This window comes from Jaculus jaculus, chromosome 1, assembly GCF_020740685.1.
Source record: "Jaculus jaculus isolate mJacJac1 chromosome 1, mJacJac1.mat.Y.cur, whole genome shotgun sequence".
NCBI classification, from domain to species: Eukaryota; Metazoa; Chordata; class Mammalia; order Rodentia; family Dipodidae; genus Jaculus; species Jaculus jaculus.
Window position 1 is genome coordinate 319717076 of NC_059102.1, and position 17552 is coordinate 319734627.

Here is a 17552-nt window from a genome sequence, read left to right on the forward strand (position 1 = left end):
ACTAAGCAATCTCTCTAACCCCTGACTTTCTTTTAACTATCTCAAATACCTAATCTATCTATATTTCCTTCTTTCTTTCTTTCTTCTTCTTCTTTTTTTTTTTTTTTTTGGCCTTTAGAGGTAGGGTCTCACTCTAGTCCAGGATGATCTGAAATTCACTTTGTAGTTTTAGGGTAGCCTTGAGCTCATGAATATCCTCTTACTTCTGTCTCCTGGGCACTTGGATTAAAGGCATGCACCATCACATGTAGCTTATATTTCTTTTTCTAATTTTTAAAAATTTATTTATTTGCCCAAGACAAAGAAAGAGGCAGACAGAGGGAAAGAGAATGATTATGTATGTGTATGTCAGGGCCTCCAGCCACTACCAATGAACTCCAGATACATGTGCCGCTTTGTGTATTTGGATTTACTAGGGTAGTGGGAATCGAACCTGGGCCATCAGGTTTTGCAAGAAAGCACCTTTAATGGTTGAGCCATCTTCCTACCCCCATAAAATAACTAATATTTCTAAAGTATTTTATTTAGATATTTGCATGCAGAGAGAGAGACAGACAGAGAAAGAGTGAGACAGGACAGAGCACAAGTACTTCCAGCTGCTGCAAACGAACTCCAGATGCATGCGCCACTTTGCACATCTGGTTTTATGTGCGTACGGGGGAATTTAGCCCTGGTCCCCAGGCTCTGCTGGCAAGCACCTTACCCACTGGCACATGTGGTTTTTATTTCAGAAACTTTTGCTCTTGTTTAATACTTGTCTTTGCTGTTTTTCTGTCTTTTCACAAGAGTGGTTAACTTTCCATGAGATAGATACATAGGCAACTGGTTTTCCATGTTTCCCATCTCCATAAACATTTATCAATCCTTTGTATCATTCCATTTATTATGAACTTTATATTTTATGACCATCTCTCCTCTATAATACTCTCCTCTTTGTTTCAGTTCGTAGCAAAATGTTTGTAATGTTTTATCAGCACTCCTCCTGACTTGTTTGGGAACCTCTCTACTTTTCAAAAGACTTCAATCGAATTGGAGCTGTTCTGGTTTACTTCACCAAGGAATTCTATACTCTGAAACAGGTCCTTCTCTATTCTTAGCTGACTTCTCAGCAAGGGTAGACAAAACCCTATTCCCTTTTCCTCCTGCCTTACATGTCTGCCTTCCTAGGCCCCTTTGCTTGCTCTTCCATGTCTATAAAGCCTTGGGGCTTGGTGCTCTATAGCTATTCTGAATGTGACTCTGGGGAAAGTCTGTTTTTTAATGCATGTGTGTGTGTGTGGGTGCGTGTGTGTGCACATGCACATGTGTGTAGGGCAACCTTAAGTAATGTTCTTCAGGAAGGCCATGAATCTTTGTTTTGAACAGAGTCTTTTTTTCCTTTTTTTGGTCTGGATCTTGCCAAGTAGCCTAGACTGGTCTGCCAGTCTCAGGGTGCCCTGGAGCTCATGACGGTCCTCCGACCTCTGTCTCCCACATGCTGGGATTAAAGGCATGTGCTACCATGCCCAGCTTGTAGTCTTAAATTTTAGCTGTGCCTTAGACTCAACAAAGTAACACCTAAATTAATCTCTCTACTGGACTATATAAGAAGCATAAAGGAGAGGTTACTATGTCCTAGAGTTCTGTATTTTCCCCAATTATGTCTCCTTGTGAAGGTTCTAGGTATAGAATCTTACATCATCACTCTTTATACTGGAGCCAGGAATAGCAGCAACCAACACTTTATAGCATGTCTTGCTGAAAGTTCACAGCTGTGCTTGACCAAAATTCATAATAATTTTCTTATAAAATAACTAGATTATAGGTCCATGATGAGATTTTTTTTTGTTTTTTTTGAGACAGAGTTTCACTCTAGCCCAGGTTGACCTGAAATCCACTATGGAGTCTCAGGGATTCACTATGTAGTCTCAGGGTGGCCTTGAACTCACAGCGATCCTCCTACCTCTGCCTCCCAAGTGCTGAGATTAAAGGTGTGTGCCACCATGCCCAGCCATAAAGAGATTTTTAAGAATTGTTTTCAATGTGGTTTGAAGTTGCAAAATAACGTGGATTTTTTTGTCATCTTATTAGGTCTGTGCTTAATACATAATTTTCAAGATTCAATAATATTGATGAAAATCTCGTGGGTGGGTATTCTGCCAAGAATGAGAACCACAGATCTGCAGTAACCACTGAACTTAGGCATGAGATTTTACCTTTCTGTGCCTCAGTCTTCTCACGTGTGCAACAGTAATCCACACCGATCCATAAGACAGTAACACCCAAACCATAACAATCTCTACCAGTTAGGGTTGCCTGAGAATGGAGCTAGAGAACAGGCAGAGCACACAGGGCTCCGTAGGAACGGCTCTGTCGTGAGTGACAGTGTCAGCATGTACATCGAAGGCACCTTTTAAATTGAGGCTTTAGGGGAAGTTTTTGTTTCTGCTTTTCACACGCCATGTTTTGCTGTGTAGCCCACGTTGGTCATGAACCTGCAGTCTCCCCCAGCCTCTCACTGGCCAGGATCGCAGGCATGCGCCCCCATACCTACCCAGTGCAGCACATCACTGCCCCTTGATTGGAAGGTTGTATAGCAAGTTGATAGTTGAATACACAACTCATCTTTACTCCCTTCAGAGTTCATTCCTTCCTCCTCAACCTAGCAAGGAAACCAGCGGCCCCCGCAAAACACAGGCAATCTTGTCTGAGTAACTGCACTGCCTCGGAAACAGGGAAACCGAGGACACTTGCTACATGAGACTGCCGGGCTGGCACGTGCTAAACGCATGCCAGGGGCTGCTGGTGACTTCTGTGGGGCAGCAACTGAGCGGAACACGGAGGGGAGGAGGAGAAGGCCCCTGAGGGAAAAGACAGCAAAGGGGGTCCAACCAAAGAAGGTGGAGAAGGGACCCGAGCCAGTGCAGCTACGAGCCCGAATGCAGACATGGAAGAGAGCCCGGCTTCTCCAGAACAACGTGACGTGCCTGTGGACCACAGACTGAACCACAGGACCCAGAAATGCAAAATTCAACAAGAGATGACCATCGCCAGAGGAATCCACTCTGTTTTTAAAAATATTTTATTGACAACTTCTATACTTACAGACAGTAAACCATGGTATTTCCCTCCCCCCCTGCATTTTCCCCTTCACAGCTCCACTCTCCATCATACGTCCTCCCGCTCTCCATTCGTCTCTATTTTATTTTGAGGTCGTCATCTTTTCCTCCTATTCTAAGGGTCTTTGGTGGGTATTGCTAGGCACTACGAGGTCATGGATATCGAAGCCAATTTCTGTCTGGGCAGTTGCATTGTATGGAGTCCTACCCTTCATTTGACTCTTACACTCTTTCCACCACCTCTTCCTTAATGGACCCTGAGCCTTGGAAGGTGTGATAGAGATGTTTAAGAGCTGCCGCTTGGTTTTAGGAAAGTTAAAATCACTCTTGTCTGAAAATTCAAGTAGGTAAATATTTATCGAGCCTGAGTAGCACTAAGTACATCGCGGAGGACTGACCTGAGCTCAGCCAGAACGGCTCTTGCTTGTTCTGGGTACTGCAGAAGGGGCAGCAGCAGCAGGATACAGGGCTGGGGGTTCCTCCTGAGTCTTCTACAGATAAAGGTTCTCTGACGCCCACAAAATCCAGTCAGGGTAACATGGCAGAGCCCCCAGCTCCTGTCTCTGCCTGGGGCAGCACTGGCTGACACAGCAATTCTGATCTTTTTAATCTGGAGAAGCAGCTTCTCCTCCTGCTGCCTCTCCTCTTCCTCCTTCCCCTCCTCTTCTACTTCTCCTTTGCTTTCGTTACAATTATTTTTTTGGATTGGGTTCTTTTTGTGCTTTTTTTTTTTTTCTAGGTAGGGTCTCACTCTGGTCCAGAGTGACCTGGAATTCACTATGTAGTCTCAGGCTGGCCTCGAACTCATGGTGATCCTCCTACCTCTGCCTCCTGAGTGCTGGGATTAAAGGCGTGAGCCACCACACTCAGAGGGACTGGGTTCTTATTTGCATTTAATTTTTAATTTTTTAAAAAGATTTTGTTCATTTTTATTCATTCATTTGAGAGTGACAGAGAGAGAAAGAGGCAGATAGGGAGAGAGAATGGGTGTGCCGGGGGCCTCCAGCCACTGCAAACGAATTCCAGACACGTGTGCCCCCTTGTGCATCTGCCTAACATGGGTCCTGGGGAATGGAGCCTCAAACCGGGGTCCTGAGGCTTCACAGGCAAGAGCTTAACTGCTAAGCCATCTCGCCAGCCCTAATTTTTAATTTTTTGATAATTTTATACACATATATAAATATTCTTTAAATATTTTATTTTTATTTATTTGTTATTTGACAGGGAAAGGGGGTGGGAAGAGCATGGGTGGCTCCAGGGCCTCCAGCCACTGCAGATGAACTCCAGACGTGTGCGCCCCCTTGTGTATCTGGCTAACCTGGGTCCTGGGGAATCAAACCTGGGTCCTTTGATTTTGCAGGCAAGCACTTTAACTGCCAAGCCATCCCTCCAGCCCACATATATAAACATTTTTGATCATCTTCACCTGCCTACTGCTCTCTTACCCACTACCTTCTCCTTCCTCTTTCTCTTCCCAAAGACCCCTCCTACTTCATGTCTCCTTACCCCCTGATTTTGATTAGGGTTGGTTGCAGGAACATGGATGGGGAATTACTGGAGAGAGGATGGAGACTTTCCGAAGGCTGCACCACTGAAGAACATGGCTCCTCTCCCCTGCGACCACTAACTGCTGGCAGCTCCTTGTGGAGAGGCTCGTGAGCTCCTCCCCCATCCGTGATGGGGCGGTGACAGGCCAAGCCCTGCGCAGGCAGCACTGCTGGCGTGTTCGCGGGCTCCACGGGACTCCTACGTTGCGGTCTGAGACGCGGGAAAGTCCCATCTGCTTACATCCTATGTGCTTCTTAGACTGTAACACTTTACGTTCCTCGAAACTATGAGTCCTGGGCTGGAGAGATGGCTTAGCGGTTAAGCGCTTGCCTATGAAGCCTAAGGACCCCGGTTCGAGGCTTGGTTCCCCAGGTCCCACGTTAGCCAGATGCACAAGGGGGCGCACGCGTCTGGAGTTCGTTTGCAGAGGCTGGAAGCCCTGGCGCGCCCATTCTCTCTCTCTCCCTCTATCTGTCTTTCTCTCTGTGTCTGTTGCTCTCAAATAAATAAATAAATAATTTAAAAAACAAAAACAAACAAAAAAAACAAACTATGAGTCCTCTTGAATAGCGGGGGCTATAATGTCCCTGAATTTTTCTCAATTTTTAAAAGTTCTCCTATTGAGAATGAACATGATTTCCATTTCATGAAGTGTGTGCACATTTTCCCTGATACGGTGCTTGGGCCAACAGTAGAGCAGGTAATGTCTTGGGACGGAGAAAACGCTCACCCCAGTTCCTTTCTGTGACATCATGAGGACTTTTTATTTGCATCTACCTAACTTTTGGGCCATATGCTCTTTTTCTTTCTCTCTTTCTGCTGGTGCTGCTGCTGCTTGGCCCTTACAGTTTGTTTTTTTATAGCTTTGTTGTTGTTTGTTCTGAGATGAGGTCTTTACTAGGTTGCCCAGGCTGGCTTTAAACTCCTAGGCTATACGACCCTCCTGCCTTAGCTTCCAGTATTTGGGGTTGTAGCCAGGTGCTCTCCACCATGCCCAGTGTAATATAGTGATGTAATTCTGACAAGGAACCTATGCTGCCCCAAGTTCCAACAACGACGTAGAAGTGATCAGGTCTCAGCCCCTGGTTGTGGGAAATAGGACACAAATGGACCATGCAGCATGTAACTGAGCTTGTGGATCTTGTGACGCAGGTTAGTTACTTAGAGGAACTCAAGTGTGGGAGAAACTCCCTGGGAAGTTGAGCTGGTGAGAGCAGAGCAGATGCCCCCAGGCAAGAACCGGTTTTAACGGACTGTGAATACATACGTCTCCTGCAGAGCCATGGGTCCAGAGGCAATGGAGAGCGTGGGAATGACCAGGGTGCGATTGTCTACGTGCTATTAGGGGAGGAAGTAAAGTGTTAGAACGGAGTGCTGCTTCCTTTTGACAAGGCATTATGGATAGTCCAGCACAGCGTATCACAGCTCTGATGTGCGGGAAGGTTCAGGACCTCAACTTTTTGTGATGCTGTATCTGTTGCCTTCCATGTCACTGTGACTACGACGCATGATTAAAACAGCTTAAGGAGGGAAGGTGTATCTTTGACTCATGGCTTTAGACAACTCAACCACCATCGTAGGGAAAGCATGGCAAAGTGGCACAGACCACGATGACAGGAGCGCGTGGTGGTGGCTGTTCCCGTGGGAGAACTAGGGACAGTGCTATAACCTACAAAGCTGGTAGCCACCCCTTTCCAGTTTCACAGCCCCCCCCCCCCAAAACAGCACCACAGGCGGGTGATAGGTACTCAGATCATGACGCTGTGAGGAGCATTTCACCTTCCACCATAAGAGGCTCCTCGGCAAGTAGTCTGCCACTATTTGTCTACGAACATGTGAACTGTGAGCAGTCCTGAACAAAGACATCTTTTCTCATCAACCAACCAACAGATAAAGTTCTAGTTAAATCTGCAAATTCAAATAAGACGAATGCAGATCTAGAAGTCCAGACAGAACTCAGGCCCTTGGCCCCATCAGGTTTCCAAGAGGTTATTGAGTTATTTTACAATCTTAAACTAAATCATGGTGTGGAGGATGGAGAGAGGATAGTTGATAGGCACAGGGATTTGGGGGGCTAGGAGGAGTAATTTCTGATGCCCATAACACAGTAAGGTGACCATGGCTGACAAAAATTAACTATATATTGCAAGATAGCTAATAGAGAAGATCTCGAATGTTGCCAGCACAAAGCATTGATTCTTTCCTCGCTTCTTACCGCCGCTCTCCCTGCTTTTCTTCTTATCTTCCTTCCTGGCTTCATTTGAGTTTTTTTTTTTTTTTTGAGACAAGTTCTCAGTTTGTAGCTCAAGTTGTCCTGAACTCACTATTTAGACCAGGCTGGCCTTGAACTCATGGTGATCTGCCTGCTTTAGCCTCTTGAGGACTGGGATTTCACAGGTGTGTATCCAGCTGGAGTGTGCATTTCTTAGGCGATGGACATGTCAATTGCTCTAATCTAATCAGTATGCATTGCAAACATGTATCTATGCCACACTGGATACCGTAAATATGAACAATCACTTCTCAGAATTTTTAAATATTAAAAAGAAATTTTATAAAACCTACATCATACAAAACTCCACTCATCTCATGAACAAATTTGGCTAAAATTAATTGTTCTGGGAACCTCAAAAATTATTCTGCATAAACTTCCATGCTGTTGTCTTTCCAACAACACAGGAAGCCTATAGAAGGGTGAATCCAAAGCCAAGTGTGAATTGCACTTTAGGAGAAGAGAAGCCACGGCTAAGGGGTCCTTACTCCCGTAGCACAGCTGTCCCCAGGCTAAGCTCACCGTTCCTCACTTCACACAGTCACAGGAAAGTGACTTAAGTGAACACAGACACAGCCTGTGATTTCTCTGGCTGGTGCTCGTCTTCTCAGCTTTGATTTAATGAGATTCATTCATTAGTCTCTATATTGAATGCAACAGCCTCCTACCAAGAGCGCCTCTATTCTGCATGGGGTGTGAGGCCCCAGGGCAGGCTCCTAGGGTAAGTGTGGGCTCCTGATGAGTCTGGAAGAGGTAGGTCTCTGCATACCTCCTCTTTAGCACCTCATGAAAGATTTAATCCCCACTATAGTTTCAACTCAATCTCATCCAATATTGATGTGTTGGCAGTTCTATCTGAGAAGCCCCTGAGGCTATAAACGAGGGCATGTCCCAGGGCACATGGGGGAGAGATGCAGGGTTGTCCTGTGAGTCACATGCCCCAAGGACAAAGTTGTGGAGCAAGGGAGGTTGTGCTGATCCTCGTGGGGCTGAGCACTGTGGCTCTCACCTTGTTGGATCCTGACTATATCTTAAGGTGTCATTTATAGATTCTTTTCTCATTCAGTCATTCACTCACTCATTCCTTTTTTCCTACCATTTTCCCCTTTTTAAATTATGCTGAGTTATTTATTTACTTATTATTATTATTTGTTTGAAGTAGGGTCTCACTCTAGCCCAGGCTGACCTGGAATTCACTATGTAGTCTCAGGGTGGCCTTGAACTCATGGTGATCCTCCTACCTCTGCCTCCTGAGTGCTGGAATTAAAGACGTGCACCACCATGCCTTGCTAAATTTTTTATTGTGAAAAATGCTTTAAAGTGACTAATCTGTGGCAGGCACTGGCACTTCATGTGGATTATCTCATCAATACCCTATGCAGTAGCTACTGTTGGTAGCCTAGTGTAGAAATCAGGAAACTGAAGTTTAAGAGGTAAAATAAATTGTGGAGTCTCATAAGTAACATAGTCTATTGTCTTGAATCTGAGTTTTGGTTTACTTGCATTGCAACAGCGCATGCGCGTGCGTACACACACACACACACACACACACACACACACACACACACACCAGAGCGAAATCTTATCTGTGACCGCATCTCTGAAAGTCACCCCATGCTAACACCCTAGAGAACAGCTTTTCACACACAGAAGGTTCTCCTTGGCTGAGGATGAAACAATACGGTGGCTGTAGTTTTGTAGCTGACTGCTGTTCGCTCAGCAACATGGTCTGAGCATTCCCCACATGACCAGCCTCCCTTCACGTGATCTTTGTCTGTGGGTGTGACCCTCACTCACAGCAGCCACTATGGCAACCCAGGGGAAACAGGTCTGGAGAACTTGGGGTGGGATAGAGCGGGCTCTCACCCTGCATGCATACTGTCTCCACTGAGCTCAGGACCATCAATGGCACAAAAGCCACCGTGACTCACAGCTCTCTGGTCCTGCTACTTCTTGTCAAGTGGGCATAGCTGTCTGGACAGCTCCTACTGACCAGCTGTTTTCTGTGGTTCAATGTAGTTATGTATTATGATGCAATGATTTCACTTTTACTAGTTATCATACATTTTGCTATATAGTTACTTGCACGTATCCTTTACTCAAGAGGAGCCACCATTTCAGGTTTCTTCATAATTCTACAGACTTGTGTATCTTCTGGTTATACTTTGATTGTGTCCCCTTCAAAATTCAAGCATTGGAACATAATGCTAATGAGACAGTGTAAGTAGGTGTGGTCTTTATGAGGACACTGAGGCATGAGGACCCCCTGTGAATGGGAATGAACCCTTTATAAAGGTGTGTGCTTGATGGAGAGTTGGTTTTCTCCTCGAGATGACACAGCAAGACCTTCACTAGATGCCAGCACCTTAACCTTGGATATCCCAGCCTCCCAAGCTGTGAAAACTAAAATTCTGGTCTTTTCAAATTACCTCAAGCAGTTCAAAAAAGACTAAGAAAACTTCAAATGGTCTTTCAAAGAGAGTTAAAAACAAAGCAGTCAGCAAAAAGCTACTGGAGGCAACCAAACATTTGTGCTCTTAACTTGTTGGGGGTGGAGGGATCATGTGATGCCTCTGCCTGTCTTGGTTAATCAGCCTTATGGATGAATGAAGAACTCAGAACACCTCAAAGAGCTGTACTGGCTATTCTAAGAGCCACATGACTCTTGCCCCCTCCTCCAGCAGCAAGTGACCACATGGAAAGACACATCCACAAGAATGCACTCATCTCTCATCTCCACCAGAGCTCCTTGGCAAGGGCAAGTGGCAGTGTAAATCATTCACTTCATGGCCAGGGAGCAAAATAAGAGTGAGGAAAAGAATAGGGCTCTGCCATCCCCTTCAAGGGCACAATTCCAAACAAGTCCCACTAGGTCCCATCTCTTAAACATGCCACCATTTCCCGATAGCGCCACCTGACGACCTAGCCCTGAGCACATGGCCTTTGGGGGACACTCAACTTTAAAGTTGCAGCAGCATGCACATACTACTTCATGCTTTCCATATGTTTGCAGGAAATGTCTTTTTGGTGCACGTCTCTTAGTACAGAGAAGATTATACCCAACTCCTCCAAATCTCCTGATTCCAGGTTTGGCAGTTTGCTGCAGTGCAGTCTCTTCCACAGGAAAATAGAAGTTCCAATCAAGGCTTAATTCATTATGTGGAAGATCTGAAAGATATTCTCCACCCAGGCAAAACTTGAGTTGTTTCACTGCCTGTGAAAGCCTAGACCGAGAAGTAAAGTGGGAGCTGCAGCAGACAAGAAGGGGGCATCCCACTGCAGGATCGTTTCCTCTCCTCTCCCCCACTTTTGAGCTTCTTTTACTGGTTTTGATTTTGCTTTTGTTTTTGTCTTGTTTTTTGTTTGTTTGTTTTTCAAGGAATGGTCTCTGTCTAGCCCAAGCTAATCTGGAATTAGTCTCAACAAGGCAGCCTCAAACTCAAAGCGATCCTCTTACCACTGGCTCCAAAATGCCATCTTCTTTCTTCTTCTTTCCTTCATTCCTGTCTTTCCCTCACTCCCCTTCTTCTTTCCTGTCTTCATTTACCTCCTTTGTTCTTGCTTGCTTTCTTTCTTTTTAAGATGAGGCTTCACTATGTTGCCTCATCTGGCTTTGTAGCTCTAGGCTCAAGTGCCCTTGCCTCAGCCTCCTTAGTAGCCAGTATACAAGTTCACAGCTACAGCGGGCTGAACAATGTCCTTTTAAAAACATCCTATCTCACACCTACACTATCACATTTAAATCAATTTTAACATGACTCATTTTTTAACTTAGCTTTGCCCAAAACATTCATATTTATAACAAAACATATCTGATTTACTCTGCTTGCACAATATCTACTAAATAATAGATTCAAATTAAAATGTCTATGAAAACTTTAAATCCTCATTCCCTCAGGAGCTCTGTGTTGGGAACTAATGATGACAAGACGCTGAGAAATGTCCAGACATGCAAGGAAGGAGGGCTTTGCTATTTCTTAAAGCAACATCCTTTGATGTGGAGAATAAAATATAACAAGACTAGAGCTAGGAGAAATGGTTTGGATGTCATTTGCACTCATTTAGGAGACAAAAATATAAAGGCCTGAGTTAAAATAGGGTTTGGAGAGGACAAAAGAAACCATTTCTAACAATAAGCCTACGTATTTCTGAGAACGGAAGACGATGTGCTTTCAGCGTGTAGAGGAAAAGGGGAGTCACAGGAACCCAGGCCTTACCGAGACCCTCCTCGAAGAAAGAAGAGCATTTAGGGTTCTGAGGGTGGTGATACATCAATTTAATCTTTAGATAAATTGATTTTGAAGTATTTCAAGAGTATCCAAGTGGAGCTGTTAAGTTTGTAGCTAAATATTGAGTCTAGGATGCAGGATAAATAATGTGTGCGCTGCATATGAGCAAGGAAAGTAAAAAAAAAAAAAGAAAAAGAAAGAAAGAAAGAAATAGGAAGGGAGGAGGAAAATAAGCCAGTATTTAAGGAATAGACAGAGCATTCAAAAGTCAGCAAGAGCCTGAGAAGACATGGCGAGAGGAGACGCAGGAGGGAAATACAGCGTGAATAGTAATCCGGAAGGCTGTTTTAGAGCAAATTCGCGGCTGGCACAACTATACTGTAATACCAAATGCACATTTCTGGAAGTATAAGCACAGCAAGTTGCAAACTTGACTTTGGAGGTTGTCAGGACAGAGACTGGGAACATAGATGGAGAGGCACCGGTGGGGACCACTGGACAATGCCCATCGCAGTTTAGAGGCAGTAGGAGCTGCTGCACAGCCATAAAGGCGCGGGAACCAGCAGCCTCGCCAAAGATAACGTGTAGTGTGCCAGCGCAAGGGCCTTCCTCTCACTAGAGAAATCTCAGGAGGGCCAGGACATGTCACTGGAGCAGACACAAATCCAGTCTGGATTAACACTCCACACGTTACAGCCATGGCTATAGTGGATGTCATTAAGTGACAGATTATGATGAACCACACCACATGCTTTTCATACATTATCTAATTCAACTCCTATAGCCCCCAGGGAGGTTGTTAGAAACACCATTTAACAGAAAAGGATACTGAAGCTCAGAGAGAGCAACTTGCCTAAGGTTGCATTCAATAATACCCAAAAGCTTAGGATTTCATCACGTTCTGCACATATCACGATGCTGTTGTGGTTTGAATGGGCAGAAGGACAAGGGACCTCTGGGGTGTTCAGGTTTATTTCCACAGGCAAGTCTTCAAATGGTGGAAATGAAAAATGGAATAACTAGCCGGGCGTGGTGGCGCACGCCTTTAATCCCAGCACTCAGGAGGCAGAGGTAGGAGGATTGCCGTGAGTTCAAGGCCACCCTGAGATTACAGAGCTAATTCCAGGTCAGCCTGGACCAGAGTGAGACCCTACCTTGAAAAACCAAAAAGAAAAAAGAATTAAAGAAAAGAAAAATGGACTAACATAGAATCACTTCTAGGGAATTCTCTCTCTCTCTCTCACACACACACACACACACAAACATACATATACATATACATATATATGTATATGTAAATGTATATGTATATGTATATATATAAATATTGGGGCTGGGGAGATAGGTCACTGAATAAAAGCACTTGCTGTACAAGCAGGAGAACCTGAGCCCGATCTCCAGCACCATGTAAAGAGCTGGCTATGGCCACACATGCCTGCGTCTGCAGTCCTCAGGAAGGGCAGAGATAAATCACTGGGCTCATCGCTCAGTCAGCATGACTGAACAGTGACAGCTCCAGGTTCGATCAGAGACTCCTTCTGGAGGAAAAAATGCAGAAGAGAGACAGAGGACACTGGACCTTTTGTTCTGGCCTCCACAAGTGTGCACAGGACTGCACGTATGCATCCATTTTACACACATCTCTCTCACACACACACAAATATACATATTCCTATCAATTCTTCTCAGTGGTTACATGGAGTCAACACACACAAGCACACATACCAGTCGAGTTAAGACTTTGGAATAACTGCAAAGCTGTAAAAGCTAAGTGAAAACAAAATCTCAAGTTATTCTCTGCCAACTTGAAGTAAGCAGTTGGAAAGTGGGACAACATGCATTAATTTTGAAGTGTGGACAATTCTTCTACACCAAGTTAGGAATTTATTGTCCTGTGAGGTGTTGTTAGCCTAAACCATGGATGTGAAAAGAAAATGGGTTATCAGTCTTCTAGCTTCACTTGCTTTCAGTTGACTTTAAAAGACACTGCTTTTGGAGTTGATGCTACTGAGAAATGTATTCTTTTTGAACTCTTTTTTTCCCTCCCTCCTTCCTTCCTTCCTTCCTTCCTTCCTTCCTTCCTTCCTCTCTCTCTCTCTCTCTCTCTCTCTCTCTTTCTTTCTTTCTTTCTTTCTTTCTTTCTTTCTTTCTTTCTTGAGAGACAGAGAGACAGACAGAAATGAAGAAGCAGACAGAGAAAGTGAGTCTAAAGGCATGCCAGGGCCTCTTGCCACTGCAAAGGAACTCCAGATGCCTGCACCACTTTGTGCATCCTTACTAGTCAGTAACTTCTCTAGCATTACAGAACCCAGAGCATGGAGTGCCTTAGGGAATCAGAAACAGGCCAGCACAGAACTCACAACCACTTGTACCTCTTATTGCATGCCTGGTATCTCTGAATAAGAAAGTCTGCATAGCATCCAGGTACATTTGCACATATTTGCATTAAGTGTGTCAGTCTTAAACACACGATGGAGCATCTCTGGTAGCTGTGTGGAGATCACATGGTGGGTGTGTGGATGTGGCAAGGCCTGAGCAAATTATTGAAATCTTAAAATGGGAAGTGGCAACTGAGAAAATATCACGCAGAGGAGCAAGATCAAAGGCTGGATTTTATAGAATGTGACTCATTAGATGTGAAAATGGGAGTTTGGAATATAGTTTCTATCACGAGGAATACCTTGCTAATGTTTGGAGTTGGGGAAGGAAACATGTGCCACACTCACTTAGCAAAGGGAAGCTTTTCAGATTCCACAATATCTTACACATTTCCTTCATTTTCTTGCACACAGAGAAGTCAGGGATGATGGCTCACACCTGAAATCCTAGCACTCTGGAGGCAGAAGAGGATCACTGTCAGTCTGAGGACACCGTGTCACCCTCTCCCAGGCACTTTCAGCAGCCTAGACATTTTGATTGGTTCTCATGTGCTAATTCTTTTCTGAAACTTACAGTTTAAGGAGTAAATTCTGAATAAAAGTTTTTTTTTTTTTTTTTTACAAATCTTTTAAAAATTATTTGGAAGTAAGAGTTCAATCGGAGGAGATGACAGCTAAAGCAATTACGTTAGGATGATTTTGTCTTCACGGGACTGTGGGACACTCTGAAACATAGCTATGTAAGTGGTGTTCTCAGGGACTGTCTTAGAGCTGGGAATCACACAGATTTCTAGGCCTGACCATATTATTTCAGTGAATATCCAAAAGTCAGGAGTCATACAGAATTCTAGACCTGACCATATTATTTTGAAGACTAGGCAGCACAAAGAAGGTTTTCATTTGATGGGCAAAAGGGCAACAGAAATATAATGTTTGTTCTAGTGGAAATGGCTCTTTTTGCTTGCTCAAATCACTGATGCAAAGAAGAGAAATCCTTCTTAATTAATTATCATTTAACGGACAGGAGATTATTTTGCATAAACTAATATATCAAATATATTTGTAAAAATCCCAGTAGTATCAATTAATTAGTTCCCTCACTTAAAGGCACTTTTTTTCCAAAGGAAAAAATAAGAAGTATACTAAGTTAAATGTAGTGAGTATAAAAAAATTATCTATTATTTTAATGAAATTCTGGATATGGTAATAGAATGTTCATGGTAAAGTAGCATATCAACCTTGGTCTTACCCTTTAATTTCAAGGCTTCTAATACCTTTGAATCAGCCGTCACGTCGCTCACTAGCTTGACTTCAATATTTTGCGATGTCAGTTGGAGTAACTTTTCAAAAAGCCGTTGACCCTAGAAAAAATATCCAGAGACAAAGGAAGTGAGAAAACCTATGCACATGTTTTAAGTAGGTCTGAATAAGTTTATTAAACTTAAATCTATGTATCCAATTAGTAAAGGTAAGTGCTTCAGTAACCTCAGTCGACATCCACGGTTGCATGTAATTCTCCCAGAGGAGTTTATATAAATTAATGGGGCGGGTATGTTCAGAGTGGCGCAGAGGCAGCCTAGATAGACTAGCTTACTCAGCTAGCAGAGAAGTGTGAACACAGACCTCAGCCGTCTTGTGGGGCCCTTTGCCATTCAACAGCCTCCGCAATAATAACGACAGCGCTGCAGAGGAAATCCACTTTCTTATCTGTGAATCTGTGGCTATCCACATGTATGAAAGTGCAGAGAATACTAAACAGCAGCTGCATTCGGGCTCAGAAGGACCTGCTGGTTTTCCAATTTACAAGCTATGCTTCTTAATCTCGCCGATCTCTGGGCTTCCTCTGTAAAAATGCAGATCACACTTCAAAAGGTTTGTGTGAGATTCATGGAATTTATTGTAACAACTATAGGAGGATTATATTTACTAATCAGTGATTTACTTGACTTCATCTTGTTTCAGGCCTGTTTTACTGAACTGAATGTTCTATGTAAAAATAACAAATGAGAGGGAAAAAAAGGCTTTCCTTATAAGATTTTCAAAAGCATATAATCTTTACAGTAAAATTTAATCCTAGAGAGACTATAGGTGATGGTAGGCCTGTAGGCCTTACTGTTTCTTGGATGATGGCCTTGCAATATTGTCCTATTATTTTCCCCTGTGGCTTTTTTTTTTTTTTTTTTGGCATGTGGTGTGTGTGTGAGTGTGTTTGTGTGTGTGTGTGTGTGTGTGTGTGTGTGTGTGTGTGTGTACAAACACATGAAGGCCAGAGCTTGGTGTTGGTTGTCTAGTGATTTCTCTCCATTCATTCTTTGAGACAGGGTCTGTCTTTGAACCTAGAGCTGACAGACTCTGCTAGACTAGCTAGTCAGTGTGCACTGGAGTTATGGGCATTTTATGTGGGGTCTGGGTTCTCAGATCCTCATTATTGCTCAGCAAGCACTTCACCTCCTGAGCCATCTCCTAACATTTCTTATCCTTACTGACTTTTCAGGTTTTCTGCATGGACCTCAGATAGATAATAATGCTTGAGTCATTAAGCCTTGTGAAAATTCCTGATGGAAATCTGTGGTCGATAATGACTACATGTAAAGGATTTGGTGACTGGAAAGAGCTTATGAAGGTATGAACAGTGGTTCCTGAAGTTGCTCCGTATGAAGCAGAAAGTCCAAAGACTAAAAATGTCAGGGCACTGAAGGTTCTATGCTAAGGTGACAGCATAAAGGGTTGTCTGATGCAGAACAGTGCTGTGTGCTCCACCATGCCCATCAGCTGGTGACCCACATCTTCTGTGTGTTGGAGGACAGGGTAGGAGTTGCACCCTCTGCCATGTATCCTGTTGGTAAAAATTATGGTGGCCCAGTGTAGGAAGGCATCTGTATATGCACACTGCCGGTGGCTTTTTGTTCCGAGTTAACCTTCAATCCAGATGATAAACAAACAGAGGCTCAGGAGACAACAGAAATCAGTGGCTGTGGTGTATGGGAACTTCTTCTGCCAGACAGAGAAGGGATGAGTAGAAAAGCCTCAGTACTATATGTCTCAGAGACAAGTCTGGCCACCTGACCAGAAGAGCCAGGTTAAACTCTGCGAGCCTGTCTTTGTTTCCTTCCATTATAATCTACTGGCAAAAAATGAGAGGCAAACCGATCCTTGGGATTTTAATCTACTGTCTTCTCAAATCACTGGTTCTTTTTTTTTATTTTGAAAGTAGGGTCTCACTCCAGCCCAGGCTACCTGGAACGCACTCTGTAGTCTCAGGGTGGCCTCGATCTCATGGCGATCCTGCTGCTTCTTTGAATGCAACACAGTTAAAGATTCAATTCCTGGCCTTGGCCTGTGTGATGGCAGCATGAACCACTTCCACTCAGGCCTGTAGAACTGTATGTGGGCTGGAATGAAACTTCTATTGTCTTCCGTCTTTTGCCTGTTGTGTCCGTGTCCAGTCATTCTTGCGGTGACATTCAGAATGTACTCAATTGCAAAGGCATTGAACACCTACGGATCTGCAGCAATGCTTTGTGCTCTCTGTGTTGAATTCACTCATCATTTCTTACATAAAGGAATAACAAAAGCTCCTTGTCTTTAATCATCAGCAATTTGAAAATCTTCCCCTTTTTGGTGAAAGCCATTAGTCAACATCTCAAACTTAAATAAATCACTTCAAAGACAGTGACTCGCAAGCATACTGACCTATGTTAAGCCAATTTAAAAAAAGTATGAAAGACCTTGTAATAGGCAGTATAATCCGGTGAAGGAAGCAATATCCCAAGGACAGAGGGTCCGTTTAGCTCTTGGTGATCTTTACAAAACTGCAGGAGAGCCCTCTGTCCTTCCAGGTTCACTGGCTGGACCCATAAACCAAAATGATAAAAAACAGATTAACAAGAGCTGGGTGTGGTGGTGCATGCCTTTAGTCACAGCACTTGGGAGGCAGAGTTAAAAGGATTGCCATGAGTTTGAGGCCACCCTGAGATTACATAGTAAATTCCAAGTCAAAGTCAGCCTGGATTACAGTAATCCCTTA

General features: G+C 43.8%; 1 protein-coding gene across 1 annotated transcript in view; it reads right to left on the reverse strand.

Annotated features, from left to right (window-relative positions):
* Pld5 (phospholipase D family member 5) overlaps positions 1-17552 on the reverse strand; it is a 369604-nt gene that overhangs the window by 112069 nt on the left and 239983 nt on the right. Inside the window, exon 4 of the mRNA XM_004653274.3 lies at positions 14775-14886. Within this exon, the coding sequence (XP_004653331.1) occupies positions 14775-14886 (112 nt within the window). The remainder of the gene's footprint in view (positions 1-14774; positions 14887-17552) is intronic.